Source organism: Heptranchias perlo, chromosome 7, assembly GCF_035084215.1.
Source record: "Heptranchias perlo isolate sHepPer1 chromosome 7, sHepPer1.hap1, whole genome shotgun sequence".
In the NCBI taxonomy this organism is placed as follows: domain Eukaryota; kingdom Metazoa; phylum Chordata; class Chondrichthyes; order Hexanchiformes; family Hexanchidae; genus Heptranchias; species Heptranchias perlo.
The window spans coordinates 84,330,809-84,358,378 of record NC_090331.1 but is presented as its reverse complement, the minus strand read 5'-3'; the positions used below and the strand labels follow the sequence as shown (position 1 = coordinate 84,358,378).

Below are 27,570 nucleotides of genomic sequence, written 5' to 3'. Positions count from 1 at the left end.
AGGAGAAACATCCTCCCTGCATCCAGTCTGTCTAGCCCTGACAGAATTTTATATGTTTCAATGAGATCCCCTCTCATTCTTCTAAACTCGAGTGAATACAGGCCAAATCGACCCAATCTCTCCTCATACGACAGTCCTGCCATCCCAGGAAACTGCCTGGTGAACCTTCGCTGCACCCCGTCTATGGCAAGTTGGTAAGGAGACCAAAACTGCACACTGTACTCCAGATGTGGACTCACCAAGCCCTGTATAACTGCAGTAAGATAGCCATGCTCCTGTACTCAAATCCTCTTTCAATGAAGGACAACATACCATTTGCCTTCATTACAGCTTGCTGCACCTGCATGTTTGTTTTCAGTGATTGGTGTACAAGGACACCCAGGTCCCTTTGTACATTAACATTTCCCAATCTATCACCATTAAATAATACTCTGCCTTTCTGTTTTTCCTTCCAAAATGGATAACTTCACCTTTATACACATTATACTGCATTGAGTGTATTTGCCCACTCACTCAACTTGTCTAAATCGCCTCGAAGCCTCTTTGCATCCTCCTCACCACTCACAATCCCACCTAGTTTTGTGTCATCAGCAAACTTGGAAATATTACATTTAGTTCCCTCATCCAAATCATTGATATATATTGTGAATAGCTGGGGCCCAAGCACTGATCCCTGCGGTACCCCACTAGTCACTGCCTGCCACCCGGAAAAAGACCCATTTAATACTACTCTCTGTTAACCAATTTTCAATCCATGCCAATATATTACCCCCAATCCCATGTGCTTTAATTTTGCACACTAACCTCTTATATGGGACTTTATCAAAGGCCTTCTGAAAATCCAAATAAACCACATCCACTGGTTCTCCCTTAGTGATTAGAGATGAAATCACTTCAATGATAAAGGAGGATATAACGAGAGGTAAGCAGCCAACAGAGACCTTATGGGTTGAATTGAGAAACAGGAAAGGATCTAAGACTATAGTGGGAGTTGTATATAGGACCCCTGGCAGCAGCTCTGAAGTGCTAGATTGTATAAATGCAGAGATTAGACAAGCGTGTAAGAAAGGCATAGTGGTCTTAATGGGGGACTTTAACCTTCACATAGATTGGGAAAAGCAGACTAGCAACTCTCAGAAAGGTAGTGAATTTCTTGAGTGTGTCCGGGATAGTTTTCGACAGCAGTATGTCCTAGAAGCAACAAGGGGCCAAGCCATACTAGATTTAGTAATGAATAATGAACCAGATTTAGTTAACAGCTTAACTGTGCGTGAACATCGATCCAATAGCGATCATAACATGATCGAGTTCAAGGTAGTGTTTGAAAGGGAAAAAAGTGAATCAGCTGCTAAGATTCTAGACTTGGGTGAGGCCGACTTCAATGGGATGAGACAGAGACTGTCCACAGTAAACTGGGCAAATCTGTTAATGGGTAAAACGACTGATGATCAGTGGGTAATGTTTAAAGAAACATTTAACGTGATACAGAATCAGTTTATACCCCTGAGGGGCAAGAACTCTACTTGCCAAAACAAACAGCCATGGACAACTGAAGAGGTAAGGGACAGTATAAGACATAGGGAAAGGGCATACAAAAAGGCAAAAAATGGCACAGATCCTGGCGAATGGGAAAGATACAAAGATCAACAAAGGGTCACAAAACAGATAGTAAGAGCTACAAAAAGAGAGTATGAAAAGAAATTTGCAAGAGATATCAAAACCATTACGAAGAACTTTTATATTTATATTAGGAAAAAGAGGGTGGTCAGGAGCAGTGTTGGCCCCTTAAAAACCGAAAGTGGGGATATTGCCATTGACAATGGGGAAATGGCGGACATGTTGAACAATTACTTTGCGTCAGTATTTACAGTAGAAAAAGAGGATAGCATGCCGGAAATCCCAAGAAAACTAATATTGAATCGGGGACAGGGACTCGATAAAATTAACATTAGTAAAGCAACAGTAATGAAGAAAATAATAGTGCTAAAGAGTGACAAATCCCCAGGACCAGATGGTTTCCATCCCAGGGTTTTAAAGGAAGTAGGTGAGCACATTGCAGATGCCCTAACTATAATCTTTCAAAGTTCTCTGGATTGGAAAATTGCACATGTCACTCCGCTTTTTAAGAAAGGAGAGAGAGGGAAACCAGGAAATTATAGACCAGTTAGCCTAATATTTGTTGTGGGGAAAATGCTGGAGTCTATAATTAAGGATAGGGTGACTGAACACCTCGAGAATTTTCAGTTAATCAGAGAGAGCCAGCATGGATTTGTGAATGGTAGGTCGTGCCTGACAAACCTGAATGAATTTTTTGAATAGGTGACTAAAGTAGTGGACAGGGGAATGTCAATGGATGTTATTTATATGGACTTCCAGAAGGTATTTGATAAGGTCCCACATAAGAGACTGTTAGCTAAGATAGAAGCCCATGGAATCGAGGGAAAAGTACGGACTTCGTTAGGAAGTTGGCTGAGCGAAAGGCGACAGAGAGTAGGGATAATGGGTAGGTACTCACATTGGCAGGATGTGACTAGTGGAGTCCCGCAGGGATCTGTCTTGGGGCCTCAATTATTCACAATATTTATTAACGACTTAGATGAAAGCATCGAAAGTCTCATATCTAAATTTGCCAATGACACAAAGATTGGTGGCATGTAAGCAGTGTAGATGAAAACATAAAATTACAAAGCAATATTGATAGATTAGGTGAATGGGCAAAACTGTGGCAAATGGAATTCAATGTAGACAAATGTGAGGTCATCCACTTTGGATCAAAAAAGGATAGAACAGGGTACTTTCTAAATGGTAAAAAGTTAAAAACAGTGGATGTCCAAAGGGACTTAGGGGTTCAGGTACACAGATCATTGAAGTGTCATGAACAGGTGCAGAAAATAATCAAGAAGGATAATGGAATGCTGGCCTTTATATCTAGAGGACTAGAGTACAAGGGGGCAGAAGTTACGCTGCAGCTATACAAAACCCTGGTTAGACCGCATCTGGAGTACTGTGAGCAGTTCTGGGCACCGCACCTTCGGAAGGATATATTGGCCTTGGAGGGAGTGCAGCGTAGGTTTACTAGAATGATACCCGGACTTCAAGGGTTAAGTTATAAGGAGAGATTACACAAATTGGGGTTGTATTCTCTGGAGTTTCGAAGGTTATGGGGTGATCTGATTGAAGTTTATAAGATACTAAGGGGAATGGATAGGGTGGATAGAGAGAAACTATTTCCGCTGGTTGGGGATTCTAGGAGTAGGGGGCACAGTCTAAAAATTAGAGCCAGACCTTTCAGGAGCGAGATTAGAAAACATTTCTACACACAAAGGATGGTAGAAGTTTGGAATTCTCTTCCGCAAACGGCAATTGATACTAGCTCAATTGCTAAATTTAAATGTGAGATGGATAGCTTTTTGGCAACCAAAGGTATTAAGGGATATGGTCCAAAGGCGGGTATATGAAGTTAGATCACAGATCAGCCATGATCTCATCAAATGGTGGAGCAGGCATCAGGGGCTGAATGGCCTACTTCTGTTCCTATATGTAAAAATCAATGTGAAGTCCATGTTCCAGAACTATAACTCCTGTCAAACAAATATTTAAGGGCTTTAGTATTTTTGTGCTTTTAATTAGTTAAAATTAGAAGTGCATTTGTGTTATCCCTTACTAATATGACTGCAACTGTTCAATATATAAATTGAGATAATTGCTTGTATAAAAGCCTTCACTGTGAATTTTTTTCTGATTATTGATCTATCATCTGATCTTTGTAAGCTGCACTTCCTTAAAGTTTAACAATAGACTTTTTCACACAGTTGCAGAAATTATATCTCTTTTTGAAATGGTAGATCAGGGAGACAAACACCCAAATCGGAAGGCACGAGGTCAGCTAAGAACAAAAATTGAATCTGGAGAAGGGACGATTCCAGTTAGATCCAGCAACACCATTCAGACATGGGATGGAGTGTTACAAGGAGAACGATTGCTCACTATGTCATGTAGTGATAAAATAGCAAGGTCAGTAACACGTCTTGTATTTGTTTGTTGCAGTGCTGTGGAGTGGAGCAATTCTCCTGTTTGCACCTAATAACAGCATCGTACATCACTAGGTCACATAGATATGAGAGAAGTATAGCTTGTTATTGCCCTTCATAATTTCCCTTTTAATTCTACAAAGAGTTCACCTTATTCTTAAAGTATGATATACTTAAAGTATAAGTAGTGTCATCAGGGTTGAGAAACATTTTGAAAGCATTAATGTATAACTTTAAATGGAAAAAATGGAAAAAATGAAGTATTAGTTTCCTCATTAGGAAAGAAGCTTTTGTGTAACTAGCAAACTGAAGAGGTGGTTCATTCTCTCCCCACCACCCTTTGGGAACCGGTTTCATTCTAACTCTAATTCGCTACGTTAAGTCATTCAGCTATCTATCACTTTGCTTATAATAATGGTTGCGCAAGACACTTTGATTTAATTTGGTAATGTCTTTGTTTCAATGTGCATTATGGAGTCCCCTTGTCCTGGCATACTTGTGATTGATTGAAACTAATCGAAGAATTGTATGTATCCAGAAAGTACAAAGCTGTTGAATCCAGCAAAATCATAATGTGCTTCCTCATTTTTTTCCAAATACACTAAATTTAAAATGTGCTGTTAAGCCTTCTTGGGCTGAGGAGGTTTCATAAAAAGCTACCACTCAAGAGGTAGGCAGATGAAAGAAGGTTACATTTCTAAACACTACATTAAACGAAAGACAGAAAAAAGGAGGCATTTATCAGGAGCCTTAATTCAACCCACAAAAACAAAACTGATCCATCTCCTTTCTCTCATCGCCATTGCATCACTGATTTCCAATCAGGAAAACCTTTTCTTCATTCAGTAGCTTCAAATTCACCAGCAAGCAAAAATTTCTCAAGTGACCAGATTCCTGATTGTTTCAGGGTGCAGGTTTTAAAAGCCTGCCTTATGAATCGAGTTTTGCGTTCAACTGCAAGCAGTGTGTGTATATAAAGTGTTTGCAATCACAGTAGGGATTTAATTACCTCTCCATAAATTATTCTTTTGTTTTTCATTATCTGAAATTGCAAGTTGTATTGTGGTGAAGTATATTGTATTTTCTGTCAGAGTAAGGATAAAATGCACATGGGTACCAAAAGAACTCTGATCTGAGGGCAACCAAGTTAAATCGGCATCAGACTTGCTTTCCCTGGGATGAAAGAGATGAATTATTTTTCCTGTTCAAATCCTAAACTGGAGTCTTGTGTTGAGAATTTTCTTTCTGGCTTTTGATGCTTTCTTTAAAACAAAAATTGCATTGTATTTGGAAAGCTGACATTTCTTCTTGTGGCTCCATGTACGGTTAGGTAGTTTTGACACGTTGGGAAACCGCTTGATGAACAGTCAGCTCATTTAAAACCTAATGGGCTGGAAGACAGACCAGCCGCACCTGCTGAAGCTGTGCTATTCCTTTGGGCTATGTTGTATAGAATTGCAATTTATTTTCTGCCTGTTAACACTATGGAGGGGGGGGGTGGAAAGAAGGGGAAAGATCCTCTGTGCATTAGGTTTTTCAAACCAATGGGTTTACAGTTTTGTTGCACCAAGTGCGCAGAGAAAGTATTTGTTCTATAGTCTTGGAGCAACCAAGCAAAGTATCTTTTAAAAAAATTATTATTACATTATCTAATGCTAGAAAAGTCAAGAAAGCATTTGATGTTGTGAGTAGATTTGCATGAATCTAGATATATTGTACCAATAAATGGTCACCAATGCAAATCTCCTGGTATGGAGGTGCTTGTTTTATTGGCTAGATAACAAATCAAATTGAATTCAACTACAGTGGTAAAGTAGGGCAGCAACAACAGCAACTTGCATTGATATGATGCCTTTAATGTAGCAAAATGTCCCAAGGTGTTTCGCAGAGGCATAATCAAAAAAATGGATGCATAGCCAAAGGAGGAAATATTAGGAGGGTCAAAGCTTGGTCAGAGGTGGGTTTTAAGGATAGTCCTAAAGGAGGAGAGAGAGGTGGAGAAGGATGCACAAGAAGTCAGTGTCAAAGGAAGAGAGAGAGAGACCCAGGGGGAGGTTGTTGGGCTGGAGGAAGTTAGAGATGGGGAGGTGCGACAATTTAAACACGAGGATGAGAAGACAGCCAGATAGTTGCTTTGACTCTATACCAGAAAATGTCACTTTGAATCCAGGTGCCTTCATCCCACACTTATTCATTTATTTTTTTCTTCATCCTTATTTTGTTTCCAGTGTGCCACAAGAGAAAGGCTGAACTCCGTCTTCTGTGTCTGTCAGTGACCCCTGTTAACAGACCACAAGAAGGTGTGGAACAGCAGCTTAAGTGAGCTTGCTGTCCAGTGTTCCTCCTGTTTCCCCTCAAGGAAGCACTTTGTCTTTGCCTTGTTGGCTCCTCTCCCTCCAGACCCCCCTATCCCACCAATCCCTTGTAGATGATTCAGCTAAAGAATTTGTTGGACTGGGACTAATGGTTATTACACACTTCCCACTACTCTGTGGTGTAGTGCATTAACTTAACTCTGGGAGATGAGATATCCCATACTTCTGTGTTGTATAATATCTGGAAAACGACATATACCATAGCCTTTGTAAATTCTTATGATTAGTAAAAACATTATTAAATGTGACAAATACAGTCACTTCTGCCTGTGAAAGGCATTATTTTGTTTAGTTTGTGATTTCTGCCCTCGTATCCTACTGCACACTGGAACAAGGGCTGAATTGCATTGTGTTACTGTACTCAGCACTGAATTGTGGTGCACAACACGAACTTAAAACTTTGTTTCATTGGATACAGGCTGGAATTCTCAAGCTAATGTTTAAATTTCTTCACTTGAAATCTGATATCAGATTTCATATTAGGATCCTGGTATTTAAACTGAACAGGAAGCAGAATTGGAGGCAGTGTTTATAAATTGTGGAAATCTTTCCACAATACATCCCTGAGATTTATAAGCTTCTTGCTGGGCAAGGTGAAGAGGGATGCACAAGAGGCCAGAGTCAAAAGAAAAGAGAGTCCCAAGGGGGTTGTCGAGCTGGAGGCTAAGTTTCAAATTTGATCAATATATCTTTAACAAGCCACAGTAATTAGTGTACTTAGGGATTTTCAAAATTTAAACAAAATAAAAATGTGCTTTTTTTTGTTTAAAAATTAAGTTCTGTATTAAGCAAATTTGATCTTTCAATGGCAGAGGGCATGGTTGAGGTACTAAATGAGTACTTTGCATCTGTCTTTACCAAGGAAGAAAGTGCTGCCCAAATCACAGTAAAAGAGGAGGTAATTGAGATACTGGATGGGCTAAAAACTGATAGAGGAGGTACTAGAAAGGCTGGCTATACTTAAAGTAGATAAGTCACCCAGACCGGATGCGATTCATCCTAGGTTGTTGAGGGAACTAAGGGTGGAAATGGCAGAGGTGCTGGCCATAATCTTCCAATCCTCCTTAGATATGGGGGTGTTGCCAGAGGACTGGATAATTGCAAATGTTACACCCTTGTTCAAAAAAGGGTGTAAGGATAAACCCAGCAACCATAGGCCAGTCAGTTTAACCTCGGTGGTGGGGAAGCTTTCAGAAACGATAATCCGGGGCAAAATTAATAGTCACTTGGACTTGTGTGAATTAATAAAGGAAAGCCAGCATGGATTTGTTAACGGCAAATCGTGTTTAACTAACTTGATTGAGTTTCTTGATGAGGTAACAGAGAGGGTTGATGAGGGCAATGCAGTTGATGTTGTGTATATGGACTTCCAAAAGGCGTTTGATAAAGGCTTGTCTGCAAAACCGAAGCCCATGGAATAAAAGGGGCAGTGGCAGCATGGAAACGAATTTGGCTAAGTGACAGGAAAACAGAGAGAAGTGGTGAACAGTCGTTTTTCAGACTGGAGGAACAGTGGTGTTCCCCAGGGGTCCACTGCTTTTTTTTAATATATCTTAATGACTTGGACTTGGGTGTACAGGGCACAATTTCAAAATTTGCAGATGACACAAAACTTGGAAGTGTAGTGAACAGTGAGGAGGATAGTAATAGATTTCAGGAGAACGTAAACAGGCTTGTGGAATGGTCGGGTACATGGCAGATGAAATTTAATGCAGAGAAGTGCGAAATGATACATTTTGGCAGGAAGAATGAGGAGAGGCAATATAAACTAAATGGTGCAATTCTAAAGGGGGTGCAGCAACAGAGAGACCTGGGGGTATATGTGCACAAATCTTTGGTAGTAGGACAGGTTGAGAAAGCAGTTAAAAAAGCATATTGGATCCTGGGCTTTATAAATAGAGGCATAGAGTACAAAAGTTGAGCCTTTATAAAACACTGGTTCAGTCACAACTGGAGTATTATGTCCCGTTCTGGGCACTGCACTTTAGGAAGAATGTGAAGGCCTTAGAGAGGGTGCAGAAAAGATTTACTAGAGTGGTTCCAGGGATGAAGGACTTCAGTTACGTAGATAGACTGGAGAAGCTGGGGTTGTTCTCCTTAGAGCAGAGAAGATTGAGAGGAGATTTGATCGTGTTCAAAATCAGGAAGGGTTTAGATGAAATAAATAAAGAGAAATTGTTCCCATTGACGGAAGGGTCAAGAACCAGAGGACACAGATTTAAGATGATTGGCAAAAAAACCAAAGGCAATATAAGGAAAAACTTTTTTACGCAGCGAGTAATTAAGATCTGGAATGTGCTGCCTGAAAGGTGGTGGAAGCAGATTCAATCGTGGCTTTCAAAACGGAATTGGATAAATACTTGAAGGGAAAAAATTTGCAGGGCTACGGGGAAAGAGCGGGGGAATGGGACTAAATGGATTGCTCTTACAAAGAGCTGGCATGGGCCGAATGGCCTCCTTCTGTGCTCTAACCATTCTATGATTTGTATTGAGTTGGCTGATGTCAGTTAAAACAGCAGTTCTTGGTCACACATTGAGTTTCTGAGCTGCTCCCAATCAGTATGTAGTTTCTCCCACTAGAAGCTGCAAATAAGTGGATGCTGGGTGTGGGCAGGATCAGGCTTAGTTGCGGTGTCCTTCATGGTTGAATAGCTTGCTGAAATTCACAGTCCAAGCTCACAAGTGAAGAATAACCTGTAGGGAGAGATGTTAGAAGTAGAAGTGAACCCAAGTTAAAGGTTATCTCTTTAAGGAGAGAAGATTTTGTTCGAAAAACATAATTTAGCTGGGTGCTACTTAATAAACAAGAATTACTTGATGGGTATTTAATTGTCCAAGTTGAATGTAACAGGTGTGCCCAGTGTTGGCAGTTGAGCGAATGGAGTGGATGTAATAGAAATCTGCCAAAATAAAAAAAACTAGCATTCTGGTCAGATGTCATGTTGAGCCTTACAATCATTTTAGGACTTCCACATACATCAGGATAACCTTGCTTAACTCTTCCTGTGCTGTTCTGGACACATTGACTGTTGACAGGAATGCACTCCACTTTCCTTCCTGATTGGGTCAAAAGGTTAGTCTGATTGTGCCTATGATGTTACCATGTAAATCTTTAGACTTTGGGCACTGAATTGGCTGAATATACAGACCTTGAAGCTGATTACCAGCCAATCTGAGGGAAGTTATTTTGCAAAGACTAATTCATCTGGTGGGGGAATCCAGAACAAGCAGGCATTATCTTAAAATTAGAGCTAGGCCATTTAGGAGTGAAATCAGGAAGCATATTTTCACACAAAGGGTAATGGAAATCTAGAACACTCTTCCCCCAAAAGGCTGTGGATGCTGGAACAATTACATTTTCAAGACTGAGAGCGATAGATTTTTGTTGGCTAAGGATATCAAGGGATATGGAACAAAGGTGGGTAAATGTAGTTGAGGTACTGATCAGCCTTGATTTAATTGAATGATGGAACATGCTCGAGGGGCTGAATGGCCTACTCTTGTTCCTATGCCCGTCAAAATGGATGACGAGCCTTGGAAAGCCTAGGAAGAAAATTAATTAAAATTGTAATAAATTTTCTGTGCAGAAAATGTGTTAGAGAGAATTGGGTATATTAGGTAGAAATTAAGTAAAAGTGAAATGAAGATAAAAATGAGATGGGGAGGATAAGGAAAAATCTGATGAGCAGAAGTGATCACATTTTTAAAATTTAAAATGATCTAACTGTTTTAGTACTGTTAGTATTGAGCTTTTCCTGACATCTGAACAACTTTATCATTGTAAAATGGCTGTGTAGTTCTTTATTTCACAAGTTTGTGTGGCACATACCACTCTGTGCCAATTGTGAGATAGCCTCTATTTATGTATTCTGACAAATTCTTCATTAGAAAATACAGCCCATTCTCTTCATCATAATATTTGTGTTACTGGACTGATCTTCCCATCAGCATTTTATCGGAATTTAATCAGGGCAGTTTCGCACTTTAAGTTTAGAAATCTAAGTCCCAGAAGGATGGCAGACAGTTTTGCATCACTAGTTAAATCTCAGTCTTAAAGTATTTCCCCTGGACATTTGAGTATTGCTAACCTTGGCCAGCCAAGTAAATAACGCATCCGTTTGGACCATATCATGCACTGGATCAACATGCTCTCCAAAATGAAGATTGTGTGGATTTGAAGGGAGAAAGTAAGAAGTGAAACAAAAATAAGGTGCTTAATAAATGTATCATTTGCTAACTAATAATGGGGACTGAATTCTAACAGTTAGCCGCTTCCCATCCACTCCCTTGCTGTAGAATTCCTGTGGATTGAGCCACTTCCATTAATGTAGAATTTATGATGCAGGTAAAATGTGTCTATTTCAGGTGAATTTCACCTGGAGATTTCACATTTTAAAAATCTAATCTGTGTGCAAAATGTGTTTTAAGCAATCCTACTTTTGCTTTGGTTAAATCGCTGAATAAAACTTTTAATGGGTTTGTTATACAAAGATTTGCCGATTTGGGTGTAAAAATAGAATTGCTTTTATCTACAGTCTGTGGAAAAATTGAATGAAGCAAAACATTTCTTGGTAAGCTTGTAATATAATTCATGATTTCACAGTAGATACTACTGAAAATTGCGTTCTAAGATATGAGCATAGATTTGCTGACCCATTAATGGTATGCTTGTGCTCAACAGTTCCTTGTGCAGTTAAATTATTAATTACCATGTCAATATCTGCTAAAATGTATGGTGAATTTTTTTTTAAATGCACAAGCCATCTGTTAAATGTTGATGAACTGATGACCACAATTTACTGGTCTAATTTGATCTCTCATGTTGCTATCACATGCAAGATCCAGTACTTGAGCCTTTTAGCGTTATTGAAAACAAGAAATATCTTCGAGTAAGGGTGTAAGGAAAGCACTTGGAGCCTGAAATGTTCCAGTAACATTGGCAGTGTGAAAGACAAAACCTATAGCTCAACGTACAATGCTCTGTATTTGTGGCATTTGCTCATAATTTCAGGGATTGCAGCTATCATACATGTGTACCAGGAAATTTTAGTTTAGAGCAACAGTGCTAACAGTATCATGCTGCATAACATGTTATCAGTAGAGAAAGATATTTCATTACTTAGTATTTTCATGGCTTACCTTGATGAGGTAATCCCCTGCTTAGAAACTTGAGTATCATTTCATGGCAAAATAATGGTCTTTGTATTTTCAGATGGAATGTGCTTGGGATTCAGGGAGCTCTGTTGAGCCATTTTGTGGAGCCTATCTATTTCGCTAGCATTATCCTGGGTAGCTTGTACCATGCTGATCACTTGTCCCGTGCAGTCTACCAGCGAATCAGCGATATTGAAGACCTCCCAAGCATATACACACTCAACAGGCCTCTACTCAGTGGTAAGTTTGTGTTTGTTTTCTCTCTTTTTCTCTCTCTCTCTCTCTCTCTCTCTCTCTCTCATACTTTGGCTTCAAATCAGAACAACACATTGCTGATCTACATGCTCTAATTTGTCACATATTCGATTATGCCCCAAACACGGAACAGAATTAATTTGGAGGATTCTGAGAGCAATAAGTCCCAAGCTTTTTTGCTTGGAGAGTTTAAAAGCAACACCACAATTTCAGGGTTTAAATTGTATTTAGAAAGATTCGAAATGGCCAGAGATCCATCCGGCACTCTTTTCCTGTGGAGGTTCGGTGAGACTTTTCTGAATTAAAACTGCATGCAAATAGAACTGACTTCTGAGCACCAAATACATATTTAAAGGGAACTGAGTAATTCTCTATATAACATCTTGTGGAACCCTAGTTTGCATTACTACCTTGTAATCCTCCATTGAATATACTGTACTGTATGTAATGCAATCTTCCAATAAGCAATGCTTTGCATCTGTTTGCACAGAGAGCAGCATAGACGCTGTATTTTCTTGTGACCCTTTTGCATGCTTAAGAATGAATGAGGAAAAGATATGGCAACATTTTACATGTGGTAGGCAGTTTTCTCCTCCCCACCAGTAGCTGCAGTAAATCCACCTGTAAAATCAAGGAATGTCTACTGGCACTCTAGCACTTAGTCACAGTTGGCGCTGCAGGTGTAGTGGAAAATTTATCATTCAACCGCGAGCAAACTTCAATTCATGTAGCTGCATGATCAAATCAGTAAGCATTTAATCTGCAGTCGAGGTACTACTGCCGGCAGGAACAAGATGAAACACCAACACAGGCAAAATGAGCAGTTGGGAGGCAGTGTAAAAGTTCTATTTCAGGGTGCAGAGATGAAGAGCATGATTTTAAAACAAGTGGAAACCAACCGCTTATTTGGAAGTCATTAGGGATCTCCAATCCCTGCAGAACACAAGAATGGCTGAAATCAATTACAGTGTCCCATATTTGAAGATGATGCCACATTTAAACAACGAGGAGACTAAACTAATGGGTATTGTGGTCATATGATGTAGTTCACTTTAGTGCACTGAAATACCAAAATACATGACTGATGTTCACCATGGTAATAACCAATGCATAAACTGGGGATCGGCTTTCCAAATGCAAGACCAAATGACATTATCGGTGGATGTTCAATACAGAAGCATCTGAAGCTTTAGTATCCAGTCGGCTTGCTTTGAATGATCAATATATGGCATTTGCCCAGTCCAAGACAAAAATCATTGCCTTCTTCCTTCCACTATGAATATGGTCTTTCAGTGTATATTCAGTATGAAAGCCACTGGAGCACTTTGGGAAAGTGTAACAGATAGGAAAGGAGCAAACTGTTTGTTTATGCTGAGAATACATTCTAAAAGCATAGGTATAACTCGTTCTGCACTTGGAATAAGGTCAGTTGTGTGTGAGATAGCCTGCTGCTTGTACCTCACTACTTCAACAGTCATCTGAGTTATACTACCATGTCTGCATTGATGAGCTCACAGAAATCACTTTTCTAGGGACACGTAAGTGGCAGTGTAAGTAGACTGTAAAAGGAGGTTCCTCAGTCACACGGCCAGGACGGACCTGCCATTTGTCACATCATTGTCAAGGATGCACATGGAGCTGAGCTGTTGTGTTTCCACACAACCATATGCTAATTGTAGGCTCTGTTTATATTTCTTGGACAGGTCGGTTCTTTGTCTTTCTCTGATTCTATCCTGCCCCTGAATCCCCCTTATTACTGCCTTCATTACAAGTGCTGCCATCCCCTCTAACTGAGAAGTATCCTTTTTTGTGTTGTCCTTGCCTTTTATGGTGAGTGTTGGGTCTCACTAAAATTAGGCAGTAGCACATGGGGAAAAAAGGGAAAGCTTATCCTGGAGGACATAAGGCCATTATGCTTTGAAATAAATTTCTGAATTGGAGATGGTCATCTTGGCATTAGGTGGAATATCAACTGAGGGGGTCAAAACATTATTTATATTAATGACAAGTAGAAGATCTTGTGCGTGTGTATGTGCATGTTGATTTTATTCGGAAGAGACACAGCAAAGTTTAACATTGGGTTTATTTTAAGTGGCTAAGAATTTATGCATAGAATCCAAATAGAAAGCACGTAACATTTAATAATGTGAAGTGTTGGAAATGGATTGGCTCATAGTACGTTAGTGTGATGTGTAGCATATTTCATTGCTTAAATTTATTTGCTAACCTTTTAAAATCTACCATATGATTCTTCTCCATCATTTTTCCAGTAATTTTTTTCTATACACTTCTAATCATGAACATTTTGAAATAAATTATCAATGTGAGGAACCATTAGGGAACCCCAATCCATACATTTCTCTGAACTAAGTTCAAAGAAAATGGGTGTAATGAGTAAGGATGTAATGGTTGTTTATGAAGTGGAATTCAGTAATTTTAATTGATTTTCTGAGCAGGTATGACTGTATGATATATTCATGCTCCAAGACACTGTGCTACAGAATGGACCATCGTGTTTCACACTTGCTATTCCCCACAAAGTAATTCTTCCATTTTAGCTATACTGTGGGATAGAGGTGCAGAGCAGAGGCTGGAGTATCTCGTGGCAGTTGGAGGGCAAATAACATAGATGAACATATCATTCTGAACTATGCAAATTTAAAATATGTATCAATAGAAACTTTATTTTTTGGTATTTTAAGAACTGAGGTAGTTAAGCTGCTTTATTTGATGAGGAAGATGGGTCACATGTGAGTCAGTTATTGTATCACAAGAGACAACATGGAGAATGAAAAGTTTATATTTCATTGCTAAGTTGTCGTCACTTGTGGTATAAAATACGTAACCAGTGTTTCAATATTTGCAACCTGTGGTGAATGGATTTCAATTCTCAAACTGCCTATCAGAATTCTGGTAATTGTGACGCAGTTGTTCCATCGGCATAGGTTTTGGCAAATTATCTCATCTAGGGTGGAGGGAAAAAAAACTTTTTACTGAGAAACTTAGATTTAATAATTGGAATAATTATATCACTCTGTTCGTTATCAGGTGATCATGGAGCAGCATTGACAAAGTAACTGACAGCCCTCTCACCTGGAGAGTAACGCTTGATAGAAATCCTCTCGCAATTAATGCAAATTTAAAAATGTAATTTTGTTCAAATATGTTGCATTTCTCAAAGGGATGAAGATTCTAGAGATAGGGAGAAAGCAGCTTTTGGTATTGTCAAGGAGTGATCAGTTGTGCATGAGTGATCCTGTCTCTTACCCACTTTTGCTTCTTCCCTGATAAATAAGAACAGTTAAACCTCTTTACTATAGACTGGGTTAATTAGCTGTGTCCAGATACAAATTGGCTGGTTGAATTGCATGCCTTGTCCATTGGATCACCGCCACTTCATGTGTCAACCTCCACTTGCCTCTGTCCCCAGAGTCACTCAACTAATCATTCACTCTTAAACGCTAATTCACAGAACAGGAAGGATGAATGTGCTCACAGTAAACCTCTCTGACCTTGCTGGTTTGTAATTTGTATTTCACTTCAAAAGCAGCACCGCGAACAAAGCAGTAACTGATTTTATGTAATTCTATTTGTCGATGCAGACCTTGTGGTGTAATGGGAACACACATCTGTCCCAGAATGTGAGCTAGTAGTAACATTTATGGTTGTGTTTTCTTAACTTTGGCTAGCTATATTTTTTTTTAAATGAAACTTAATTTCTTGTTTGATAAGTGGCTGGGTACTTGGAAGCTGGTGATAGGATGTCCCAGGTAGATTAGTCTTCTGGATTTTTTTTCTTTCCTGTTTTTCCCCCCCGCCCCCCACCCCCCCCCCCCCCCCAATCTCCCTTGAGAGTTCAGGAGCTTGCTGCTTGGGAAGTTGTGGTACGTCAATTCATTTGTCACCCAACATTATCACAAAGCAGGTTTCTGACAAGTGAACTGGTGGTCAGTCCTGTGCATTACCATGTATGAAGAAATAACTTGCATAAACTGAGAGTTGAAATTCTGCTATGAGTTATTAGCAACTAACATGTTTGTATGAAATTCCTTTATCCACTATTTTAATAAAGGCAGTTTTAAAGCATTTAATGCTTTTATTAAAATAGTGGGCAAAGGAATTTCATATAAATGCAATTGTTACTAATATCACATATTACAATTTCAACCCATTCTCTTGTTGAAAAGCTCCTTAATGGTGTAGTCTTTTATCTCTATAACATGGGTTTGTTAAAGGCAAGTTGTGTCCGACAAACTTGATTGAGTTCTTGATTGAGGGGGCTTGACAGGATAGATGCTGAGAGATTGTTTCCCCTGGCTAGAGAGTCTAGAACTAGGGGGCATAGTCGCAGGATATGGGGTCAGCCATTCAAGACTTGAGATGAGAAGGAATTTCTTCACGCAGAGGGTTGTGAATCTTTGGAATTCTCTACCCCAGTGGTCTGTGGATGCTGAGTCATTGAATATATTCAAGGCTGAGATGGAGAGATTTTTGGAATCTAGGTGAATCAAGGGATATGGGGATCGGGCGGGAAAGTGGAGTTGAGGTCGAAGATCAGCCATGATCTGATTCAATGGTCGAGCAGGCTCGAGGGGCCACATGGCCTACTCCTGCTCCTTTTTCTTATCTTCAGTGACTTAACTGAGAGGGTTGATGAGGGTAGTGCAGTTCATGGGTATATGGAGTTTCAAAAGGCTTTTGATGAAGTGCCACATAACAGACGTTAGCAAAATTGAAGTCCCTGGGATTAAAGGGGCAGTAGCAGCATGGATAAGAAATTGGCTAAGAGACAGAAAGAAGAGAATAGTAGTGAATGGTTGTTTTTCAGACTGAAGGTAAGTATATGGTGGTGTTCCCCAGGGGTCTGTATTGGGACCATTGCTCTTTTTGATATATTTTATAACTTGGATTTAGGTATAGATAGAGGGCACAATTTCAAAGTTTGCAAATGTCACAAAACTTGGAACTGTGGTAAACAGTGAGGAGGCTTGTAGCAGACTTTAAGAGGACATAGACGTTTTTTTAATTCATTCTCGGGATGTGAGCGTCGCTGGCGAGGCCGGCATTTATTGCCTATCCCCAGTTGCCCTTGGGAAGATGGTGGTGAGCCGCCCTCTTGATCCACTGCACTCTGTGTGGTAAAGGTGCTCCCACAGTGCTGTTAGGAAGGGAGTTCCAAGATTTTGACCCAACGACAATGAAGGAACGGTGATATATGTCCAAGTTAAGATGGCATGTGACTTGGAGGGGAAATTGGAGGTGATGGTGTTCCCATGTGCCTGCTGCCCTGGTCCTTCTAGGTAGTGGAGGTCGTGGGTTTGGAAGGTGCTGCTGAAAATGTCTTGGCGAGTTGCTGCAGTGCATCCTGTAGATAATACACACTGCAGCCACGGTGCGCCAGTGGTGGAGGGAGTGGATGTTTAAGCCAGTGGGTGTTGTGGCGATCAAGCGGACCACTTTGTCCTGGATAGTGCCTGGCTTCTTGAGTTTTGTTGATGCTGCGCCCATCCAGGCAAGTGAAGAGTATTCCTTCACACTTCTGACTTAGAATCCTAGAATGATACAGCATAGAAGGAGGCCATTCTGCCCATCGTGCCTGTGCCAGCTCTTTGAAAGAGCTATCCAGTAAGCCCCACTCCCCTGGCCTTTTCCCATAGCCCTGAAAATGTTTCCACTTTAATTATTTATCCAATTCCCTTCTGAAAGTTACTATTGAATCTGTTTTCACCACCCTTTCAGGCAGTGCATTCCAGATCATAACAATTCGTCGCGTAAATTTTTTTTTCCTCATGTTGCCTCTGGCTCTTTTGCCAATTACTTTAAATCTGTGTCCTCTGGTTGCCGCCCCTCCTGCCAGTAGAAACAGTTTCTCCTTATTTACTCTATCGAAATGCCTCATAATTTTGAACACCTCTATTAAATCTCACTTTCTCTCCTCTAAGGAGAACAACCCTAGATTCTCTAGCCTTTCCACATAACTGAAGTCCCTCATCCCTGGTATCATTCTTGTGAATCTCCTCTGCACCCTCTCTAAGGCTTTGACATCCATCCTAAAGTGTGGTGCCCAGAATTGAACACAATACTCCGTCTGGGGCTTAACCAGTGATTTATAAAGGTTTAGCATATCTTTCTTGCTTTTGTCATCTATGCCTCTACATACTATATATATATATATATATATATATATATCCAAGGATCCCGTATGTCTTTTTAACAGCCTTCTCAACTTGTCCTGCTAGCTTCAACTTGTGTACTTATACCCCCAGGTCTCTCTGTTCCTGCATTCACTTTAAATTTGTACCATTTACTTTATATTGCCTCTCCACAGTCTGCCTACCAAAATGAATCACTTCACACTTCTCTGTGTTAAATTTCATATTTCATGTGCTTAACCATTTCACCAGTCTGTCTCGGTCCTCCCGAAGTCTGCTACTATCCTCCTCACTGCTATTCTTAATTTTCCTTCCACGTTATTTAATGTCGATATATATATGTCATTAATAGATGTAGCCTGTGGTTTAATCATGTTTGTGACAACAGTACAAAATTTGTGTCAGTTGTTGAAACTGAAGAAACATGCTGTTTTTAGAAGAAAATTAATTTGAATTTCTGCAAGTAGGTTATATTCTTTGGTCCATTTATTTTTGTGCCAAGATTTCCTATAAACTCAGTGGACTACTGAAGGGTTAAGAAGAATATTGGAAAAAAACTGGCTTTGGCTGTGTATAATAGCCTATTTATCTCTTACCATTTAAGCCCTTCTCAGCTGCAAACTTTTGTGTAAAACCGAAAGTCTTTAGTCTGTTCTGTCTGGCTGAGTATGACCCTTGTGCAGTAATGACCCTGGTCCTCCGTGCAGTCGTAAATAAGATTGATTTAATGTGCACAGGCAGCTGCTGAGAGATTGGTAAAGATTACCATCTATCACAAAAAAAAGCTAGGCCTAGCAGGCAGGTCAAACATCACATCGGAAAATGGTCTGATTTGTAATCTCCCAAAGTCTGGCAAGAATTTTAAATAAGGAGACTAGCAACTGGAAAAGGAACCTGCTACGTTCGACTAAATGATGGAGCTTAAAGGTATTGAATTATGTCAATTATGTCCAGATTGTGAGCTGTTGTTGATGCAGTTCTTCGAGAGTAACCACTTTTTTAAAAAGCCGTTGCAGGAATTGGTGTCAAGTGAAATTTTTATCATTAGCGCTCCCTCTTGGAAATAGAATCTGAGAAACATGGGTGTTCGCCAGAAATTATGTAGCTTCATCATTATCGTGCTGGGCTCCGCCATGGCTGAGGATGGAGATGTTCGTCTATATAATGAGATAAGGAGGAGGAAGTCTATGATTTTAAAAGCATGCTTTATTTTTATGTACCGCAGTACTTAATTCAATTAAAATATGTAATTCAAATATTGTACTGCCTTAATGTTGACTAGTATGGCTAATACTCTTAAGGCGAATGTGAATTCACTTCGGAAAATATTCTTTCATTGGAGTTGGAAACAATGGTATTTTGTAATGGAAACAAGTGGCAAAACCCAAACTGAGTGTCCGTTATTGGTGAGTAGGTGCTGCTTGATGGCACTGTTGATCATTCCTTCCATCACTTTGTTGATTGCGAGGAGCTGGCGAAGGTGCTAATTTAAAAAAAAAATTTGTTCATGGGTTGTGAGCATCGCTGGCGAGGCCAGCATTTATTGCCCATCCCTAATTGCCCTTGAGAAGGTGGTAGTGAGCTGCCTTCTTGAACCGCTGCAGTCCTTGTGGTGAAGGTTCTCCCACAGTGCTGTTAGGAAGGGAGTTCCAGGATTTTGACCTAGCGACGATGAAGGAACAGCGATATATTTCCAAGTCAGGATGGTGTGTGACTTAGAGGGGAACGTGCAGGTGGTGTTGTTCCCATGTGCCTGCTGCCCTTGTCCTTCTAGGTGGTAGAGGTCATGGGTTTGGGAGGTGCTGTCGAAGAAGCCTTGGCGAGTTGCTGCAATGCATCCTGTGGATGGTACACACTGCAGCCACTGTGTGCTGGTGGTGAAGGGAGTGAATGTTTAGGGTGGTGGATGGGGTGCCAATGTTGCCTGTGTTACGTTTGTCCTGCTTTTTGTGGATAGGACATACCTGGGTAATTTTCCACATTGTGTCAGTAGGTGATAGTGTCATAGCTGCATTTGCCTAAGGGAGCAGCTAGTTCTGCTGCACAGGTCTTCAGCACTTTTGTCGGGATATTATCAGAGCCCATATCTTTTGCTGAGTCCAGTGCTCTCAAATGCTTCTTCCTGTCACGTGGAGTGAACTGAAATTGCTGGACAATGACATCAATGATGGTGGGACTTTGGGAGGAGGTTGAGCACTGTTGGTTGGAGATGCAAACGCTTCATCATTATCGTGCTGGGCTCCGCCATCGCTGAGGATGGAGATGTTCGTCGAACTTCTTCCTCTCATTAGTTGCCTGATTGTCCATCATGATTCTCAACTGGATGTGGTAGATCTACAGAGCTTTGCTCTCATCCATTGGTTATAGGACTACTTAGCTCTGTTTAAAGCTTGCTGCTTTTGGTGGCCAGCATGCAGGTATCCGTGTTGTAGTTTCAATAGGCTGGTACCTCATTCTAAGATATGCCTGGAGCTGCTCTTGGCATATCCTTCTACATTATTGAACCGTCTACTGGCTTCACGGTGAAGGGTTATTGAGGCAGTTACACATTGTGATGGTATACAATTCTGCTGCTTCCCACAGCATTCGTGGATGCCCAGTTTTGGACTACTAGATCGATCTTAGTGTGTCCCACTTAACACAACAGTAGTACCACACTACACGATAGAGGGTATTCTCACTGTGGAGCAGAAACTTTGTCCAACAGTGCTATCGTGGGCAGACCTGCCGGTGACCGAGAGGTTTATGAGGATCAAGGCAATTAGATACTTACCCCCTGATGCAGACCCAGTCTGGCAGCTGTGTCCTTCAGGACTCAGCCAGCTTTGGTGTGATCAGCAGTCGGCTTCCTTGACGCAGTTTGGCCTGTACCCATGATGGGAACTCCCAGGGTCACATCCACCCAACTGTATTCCACTGTGCCCCCCATCCCACTTCTGGTGGGACAGAACATAACAAGGAATGATGGAGGAGTGTGGGATGTTGACCGAAAGATATGACTTTGCAAGGTTGAGGGGGCTGAGATTGTTGTCTTAGTCTTGTCCTGATGCGATCAATGTCTGAGTTGTTGCAATAAGTCCATCTATTATTTTTCTTATAATTGTGTTTTGTATTGGGTTTTTATAACTGGCATTCTAGGCCACTTCAGATGACATTAAGAGTCAAGTGTGGACTAGTCACATGTACCCCAGACCCAATCGGGGTGGCAGGTTCCTTTTTCTAAAGAGCATCAACAACCAGTTGGGTTTTTGCCCAAAAACTGCAGCTTTCATGGGCATTGTCCTTGGTCCTAAACCCACAGATTACCTTAATGAATTCAATTTCACAATTTTCCATGGTGGGATTTGAACTCACGATCCTAGGGTTGCTAGTCCAGTCAAATAACCACTACACTATCATGGCCATGCTTCCTTGTTTTGCTTTTCCCTTGTCAACCTAATCTGTTTGTCTTCTAACTCTGTCCTGTTCAGTGAAATTTGGGAAGCACTGCTTCAAGACAGGACTGACGTCATCTCCCCCGTACTGTGAAACTGTTCTAATGTATTCATAATAAATGAACCGGTTTTACATCGCTGGGATATCTCAGCCTCCTCGTACCATTCCTACGCTCTTGTTGTGAACGCAGAAGCCAATAGACGTTTGCTGAGGTACTGAGAATGCAAGTGGCAGGAAAAGGGTAATGAAACATGTGAGACTGGGATTCCACAGATTCCACGGGTTTTTCATTCTCTTTCTCATCTTCAGTATCAGAATTCCCATAAAATAGTCTTTGCACCCCACATGAAAGTAGTATCCATACAGTGCAAGGCAGGTTTGTTGTATATGGTGAGAGGGGTGGGCGGAGGAGGGCCTGACACCATATCTCGATCTAATTCACTTGTGCTTGTTCCATTATGATATGACAATTTTGTTAAAAATGAACATTAATGGATGGCACAGCACTTTTAAATTCTAATGCACAGCACCACGGAGTGATGGAATGTGGGCTCACACTCACAATTCCCCCCCCCCCCCCAATACTCTGTGAGGTGCCAATCTCTCTGGTGAGGAGCCAACTAAAAGTCAACACTTTCTCATGGAGGGTTATACCTTAACTTAAACTTTTTATTGATGGAAGTATCAAGAGAAAATGGAGGGATAAAACATATTTAGGGAACAGCTTAAGTAGAGGTTATTATTGGCAATCCCCTAAATACAGTATTTTCCTTAGGGTACACCAAATAGAATAAAACAGGTGGAGATATGAGTATGTTGTGTTATGGCTGGAACTGTCGATTAAATATCTTGTATATTGGACAGCTGATGTGCATTGCATTAATATCAAGGGTGCAAACACAAATTTTGAACTTTAGGAGAAAAAGTAAGAAGAGATTAATAATGCTAAAGGCAGACTTATTGCAAATGTCTCCAGCTTGGAGTTGAGTTTTGACGGTGCTGACTATTCTTTGTGAATCTGCCAGTTTATTTTCTAATTCAGGGCACTTGACCTTTTGGACTATATTGATTGTGTGCATTTTGTAAACGAATGCAGGATTACACTGCAACTTGTTCCCAGGCTCTCCTCATGTCTTCACAGTCTGCCGTGGGGCACTTTGATGTAATGTACTCCAAATGACTTTGGCAGTTACCATGGGAGCAGGTATGCATTCTGTTCAAAAATAACTTGGGTCAATTTTACTTTTTAAAAAAATTGCACACAATACCATGCACCTTGATTTGAGAGCTATTCCCCAGTGCAAAATAGTATGTGTTATGGGTAAGAAATTACGCTGACTTATTTTTAAACCCATTTACTTGTATTATGCAATTCAGTCCCACTGATCTGAGTGCCAGTACTCTGAACGAATTGGTTACCTAAACCGCAGCTGAACTATTTATTGGTGCGGTCCTCTGCAAAGTATATGCCTTAGTCTGAAGGCCAACTGATGTCTTTAGAAAAGAACTGTTTAATAATTGTGGTGCTTTCATGCTCTATGATTAAATTCTTATAAAAACATATTGGAGCAGATTTTGCTGGAGCAGGGCATCTCACGTAGTTAGACGAGTGCGTGCACCTTTAGGTTTTAACATTTTTTTGCCCTGGAAGTTGCTGGAAGTACGAGCTGATAACGGCACAGTGAGGGCAACGGGGCATCTGGGACCTTAGGGAATGACAAGACAAACAGTGTATCTCCTTAACAATCAGATTAAAGGATTGAGAAATAAACAGAGGAAGGACTTAGAGTGGGTGAATTCAATATCAAATCAGATACAATTGTAAACAATTTTACAACACCAAGTTATAGTCCAGCAATTTTATTTTAAATTCACAAGCTTTCAGAGGCTTCCTCCTTCCTCAGGTGAACGATGTGAAAATGAAATCCTCGAAATGAAATCGCATTTATAATTCACAGAACAATGCTTGGTGATTACAGACAGTTTTTTCAACTGCCCGTTGCCAAGGCAATCAGTGTGCAGACAGACAGGTGTTACCTGCAAGGTCTCCGAATATACAAATCACCAAAAAAAACACAACAAACAAAAAAAAAGAGATAGAGAGGTAGAAACATAGAAAAGACAGCAACTGACCCGTTATATTAAAAACAGATAACATTTGTTCGCTGGTGGGGTAACGTGTAGCGTGACATGAACCCAAGATCCCGGTTGAGGCCGTCCTCATGGGTGCGGAACTTGGCTATCAATTTCTGCTCGATGATTTTGCGTTGTCGTGTGTCTCGAAGGCCGCCTTGGAGTACGCTTACCCGAAGGTCGGTGGCTGAATGTCCTTGACTGCTGAAGTGTTCCCCGACTGGGAGGGAACCCTCCTGTCTGGCGATTGTTGCGCGGTGTCCGTTCATCCGTTGTCGCAGCGTCTGCATGGTCTCGCCAATGTACCATGCTCTGGGGCATCCTTTCCTGCAACGTATGAGGTAGACAACGTTGGCCGAGTCACAGGAGTATGAACCATGCACCTGGTGGGTGGTGTCCTCTCGTGTGATGGTGGTATCTGTGTCGATGATCTGGCATGTCTTGCAGAGGTTACCGTGGCAGGGTTGTGTGGTGTCGTGGACGCTGTTCTCTTGAAAGCTAGGTAATTTGCTGCGAACGATGGTCTGTTTGAGGTTGGGTTTGAGGTTGGGTTTGAGGACCAAATTCGCACCCCAATACGCCAACATTTTCATGCACAAGTTCGAGCAGGACTTCTTCACTGCACAGGACCTCCAACCAACACTATACACCAGATACATCGACGACATTTTCTTTCTATGGACCCACGGCAAGGAATCACTAAAGAGACTACACAATGGTACATTGGCGAGACCATGCAGACGCTGCGACAACGGATGAACGGACACCGCGCAACAATCGCCAGACAGGAGGGTTCCCTCCCAGTCGGGGAACACTTCAGCAGTCAAGGACATTCAGCCACCGACCTTCGGGTAAGCGTACTCCAAGGCGGCCTTCGAGACACACGACAACGCAAAATCATCGAGCAGAAATTGATAGCCAAGTTCCGCACCCATGAGGACGGCCTCAACCGGGATCTTGGGTTCATGTCACGCTACACGTTACCCCACCAGCGAACAAATGTTATCTGTTTTTAATATAACGGGTCAGTTGCTGTCTTTTCTATGTTTCTACCTCTCTATCTCTTTTTTTTTGTTTGTTGTGTTTTTTTTGGTGATTTGTATATTCGGAGACCTTGCAGGTAACACCTGTCTGTCTGCACACTGATTGCCTTGGCAACGGGCAGTTGAAAAAACTGTCTGTAATCACCAAGCATTGTTCTGTGAATTATAAATGCGATTTCATTTCGAGGATTTCATTTCCAACAAACGTTCACCTGAGGAAGGAGGAAGCCTCCGAAAGCTTGTGAATTTAAAATAAAATTGCTGGACTATAACTTGGTGTTGTAAAATTGTTTACAATTGTCAACCCCAGTCCATCACCGGCATCTCCACATCAAATCAGATACAGAAAGAGAAATAAAGAGAGGGAAAGACTGAAAGAGAGAGTGGGAAAGAAGACAAAGGAAAAGTAAGAAAAAAAATTTCAAAATGTACAATTTGACATTTTTAAAATCTCCTAAAACAATTCACAACCTGAAGAAATAAGACTCCATTCTTTTAATTGTTCATGTTCTGGGAAAAGAGAGGTTTTTTTTGGCAGTCATTAACAGTTATCACATCGTTAAAAGGGTACTTATGCTGTTAATTAGTAGACTTAACTTTCTGTGGCGAGTTTAATGGGCAATTAATGTGCAAATGCAGCAACTTCATTAAAACCACAGGGAGTTTGAAGACGAGATCCCATTTTTGCAAAGCTAACAGCAGAGCAGAGCAAATGGGCCAGCAGTTTGTGGCGATTCTCAATTCATGAGGTTTCTCTTCCTCACCACAAGTTGCTAACCAATTTGTGCATTAATAATGGCATGTGTTGTTCAGATGCAGTATTTTTTCAGCAAAATTTGGGCCATTAAAAATGTCTTTTATGTAACTTTTCGAATGGTATATGTCCAAGTCAGGATGGTGTGTGACTTGGAGATGATCTTCCCATGGCATTGCTCATGTCCTTCTTAATGCCATACTCTGTTGAATTCTCATGATGCCAAACCATTCTTCTCACAAGGAAAAACAATTTAATCCTGTCAAAATTCTGTTTATCTTTTCAGGTCAGCATAAATCAATGCTAAGCAAATCCCAAAGGAGAATCCCAATACAATGTGAAAGGTGCCAATAGCAAGTTTAACAGACCCCCTCTCTAACCGCATGCTTCCTCTCTGTCACGACCTTTTTTTGGATGTGATGTTAAACCGAGGCCCTGTCTGCCCTCTCAGGTGGACACAAAAGATCCCATGGCATTATTTCCAAGAAAAGCAGGGGAGTTCTCCCTAGTGTCCTGGCCAACATTTATCCCTCAACCAACATCACTAAAGCAGATGATCTGGTTGTTGTCACATCGCTGTTTGTGGGACCTTGCTGTGCACAAATTGGCTGCCGTGTTTCCCACACTACAATAGTGACTACACTTCAAAAGTAGTTAATTGGCTGTAAAGTGCTTTGGGACGTTCTGAGGTCATGAAATGTGCTTTATAAATCTTTTTCTTCTTCTACACTAGTTCATCTTCCCAGGATCTGGTGGAGACTACACTATTTACCTTCCTCCTACAATTTTATGGCTTGTAAACCTGTACTTGGCATCGTGAATCATTGATTATCTAATTTTCTCTTCAACCTTGGTGTTGCTTTGCGATGTGTGCCTTCACTGAGGTTTCGCAATTATACAAAATTAAGACCTTGGAAAGCTTTTGCCTACAACATTTCACGGGGGTATTGATGCTCCGTATCTGAAATCAGGGTCCAGCTCAAGCAGCCCAAGATGATTAAATTCATTTAGATTGTTATAAATGTGCAAAAAGATGCTTTGAAAACTTCACTGGAGTCTGTAGTGTTATAGTAGATGCAAAGTAGAGTGAGCAAATCCCAACCTTTTTCACACAGATGAGGAGTTTAGGTGTTGGATAGCAGATATACCCCAATAATGGCCATTCAACCTTGTTCACATAGATATGGAGTTTGAGTGATAGAAGCTGTAATTTAGACAAATATTAAAAGCAAAAGCATCAACTTAATAGATATATATTAAGCAAACTTTAGATACCAGCAGATGCTGAAAACGTCCATGACACTTCAATCACTAATCTGTGATGCTAATCTGCCCAATATACAGGCCATGACTCAAACTGCCAAAAAATGGCTCCAAGGAAGTTGTGACACCATGAAGATAGGACTTGGATCTGCACAAAGTAAAAATAAATTCCGTGGACCTTGAAAGAGATCAGTCATCCTAGCAGAACCAGTGCTAAACTCCACATGCATACACAAAATTCCATTTTTGTCGCTGATTAACCTTCAAGAGCCGATATTTTAAGTGCCAGCACACAGGAATGGGAAAGCTGCAAAGAGAAAGCTATCAAGCTCAGGTTGGAAGCACTCACCCACCAGTGCTGCCATCTAGGCAATTGTGGAAGCTGCACTTACGAATCAGCTGTTTCGGCATTGGATCCGTGTCCAGTTAATGATAGAATGATACTTTCATTGTTCAGGGATCAGCTGCTTCCAGTTTTATATTCCTATCTGGTACAGGGCACATGTTAGTAAGAGAGTGTTCTGTTACCCAGCAACAGATCCATGTACAGATAACTATGGAACTGCGGTGTTTACAGGCTGCACCTTGTGAGAATGTGACTTAGTAAACTTTGTTTTAATGAACTTTTATCCTGAAATCCATGATTAAGAAGTTATGGGGTAAATAAAGCTCTCAGTTTTATTTCACAGTTTCAACATTTGACCGTTATCTTGACTGAACTTGTGTGTTTGTCTGTTGTAGGTATTAGTAACACTGAATCACGTCAACCAGGCAAGGCACCAAATTTCAGTGTCAACTGGGTCGTGGATGACTCTGGCCTGGAAGTCATTAATGCCATGACAGGGAAAGATGACATGGGGCGTCCTTCTCGACTATGTAAACATGCTCTGCACAACCGCTGGCTACGCTTGCATGGAAAGGTAAGATCATCCAATAATTTCCCCCCCCCCCCACTGCCCAACTCCTACTTTTAAA

The 27,570-nt window shown here is 40.9% G+C and overlaps 1 protein-coding gene across 2 annotated transcripts in view; it reads left to right on the top strand.

Moving 5' to 3' along the window:
- LOC137323918 (double-stranded RNA-specific editase 1-like) overlaps window positions 1-27,570 on the top strand; it is a 271,806-nt gene that overhangs the window by 231,909 nt on the left and 12,327 nt on the right. For both annotated transcript variants that reach the window (XM_067988003.1, XM_067988004.1), the window contains 3 exons: window positions 3,846-4,014; window positions 11,619-11,800; window positions 27,337-27,515. In XM_067988003.1, the coding sequence (XP_067844104.1) occupies window positions 3,846-4,014; window positions 11,619-11,800; window positions 27,337-27,515 (530 nt within the window). The remainder of the gene's footprint in view (window positions 1-3,845; window positions 4,015-11,618; window positions 11,801-27,336; window positions 27,516-27,570) is intronic.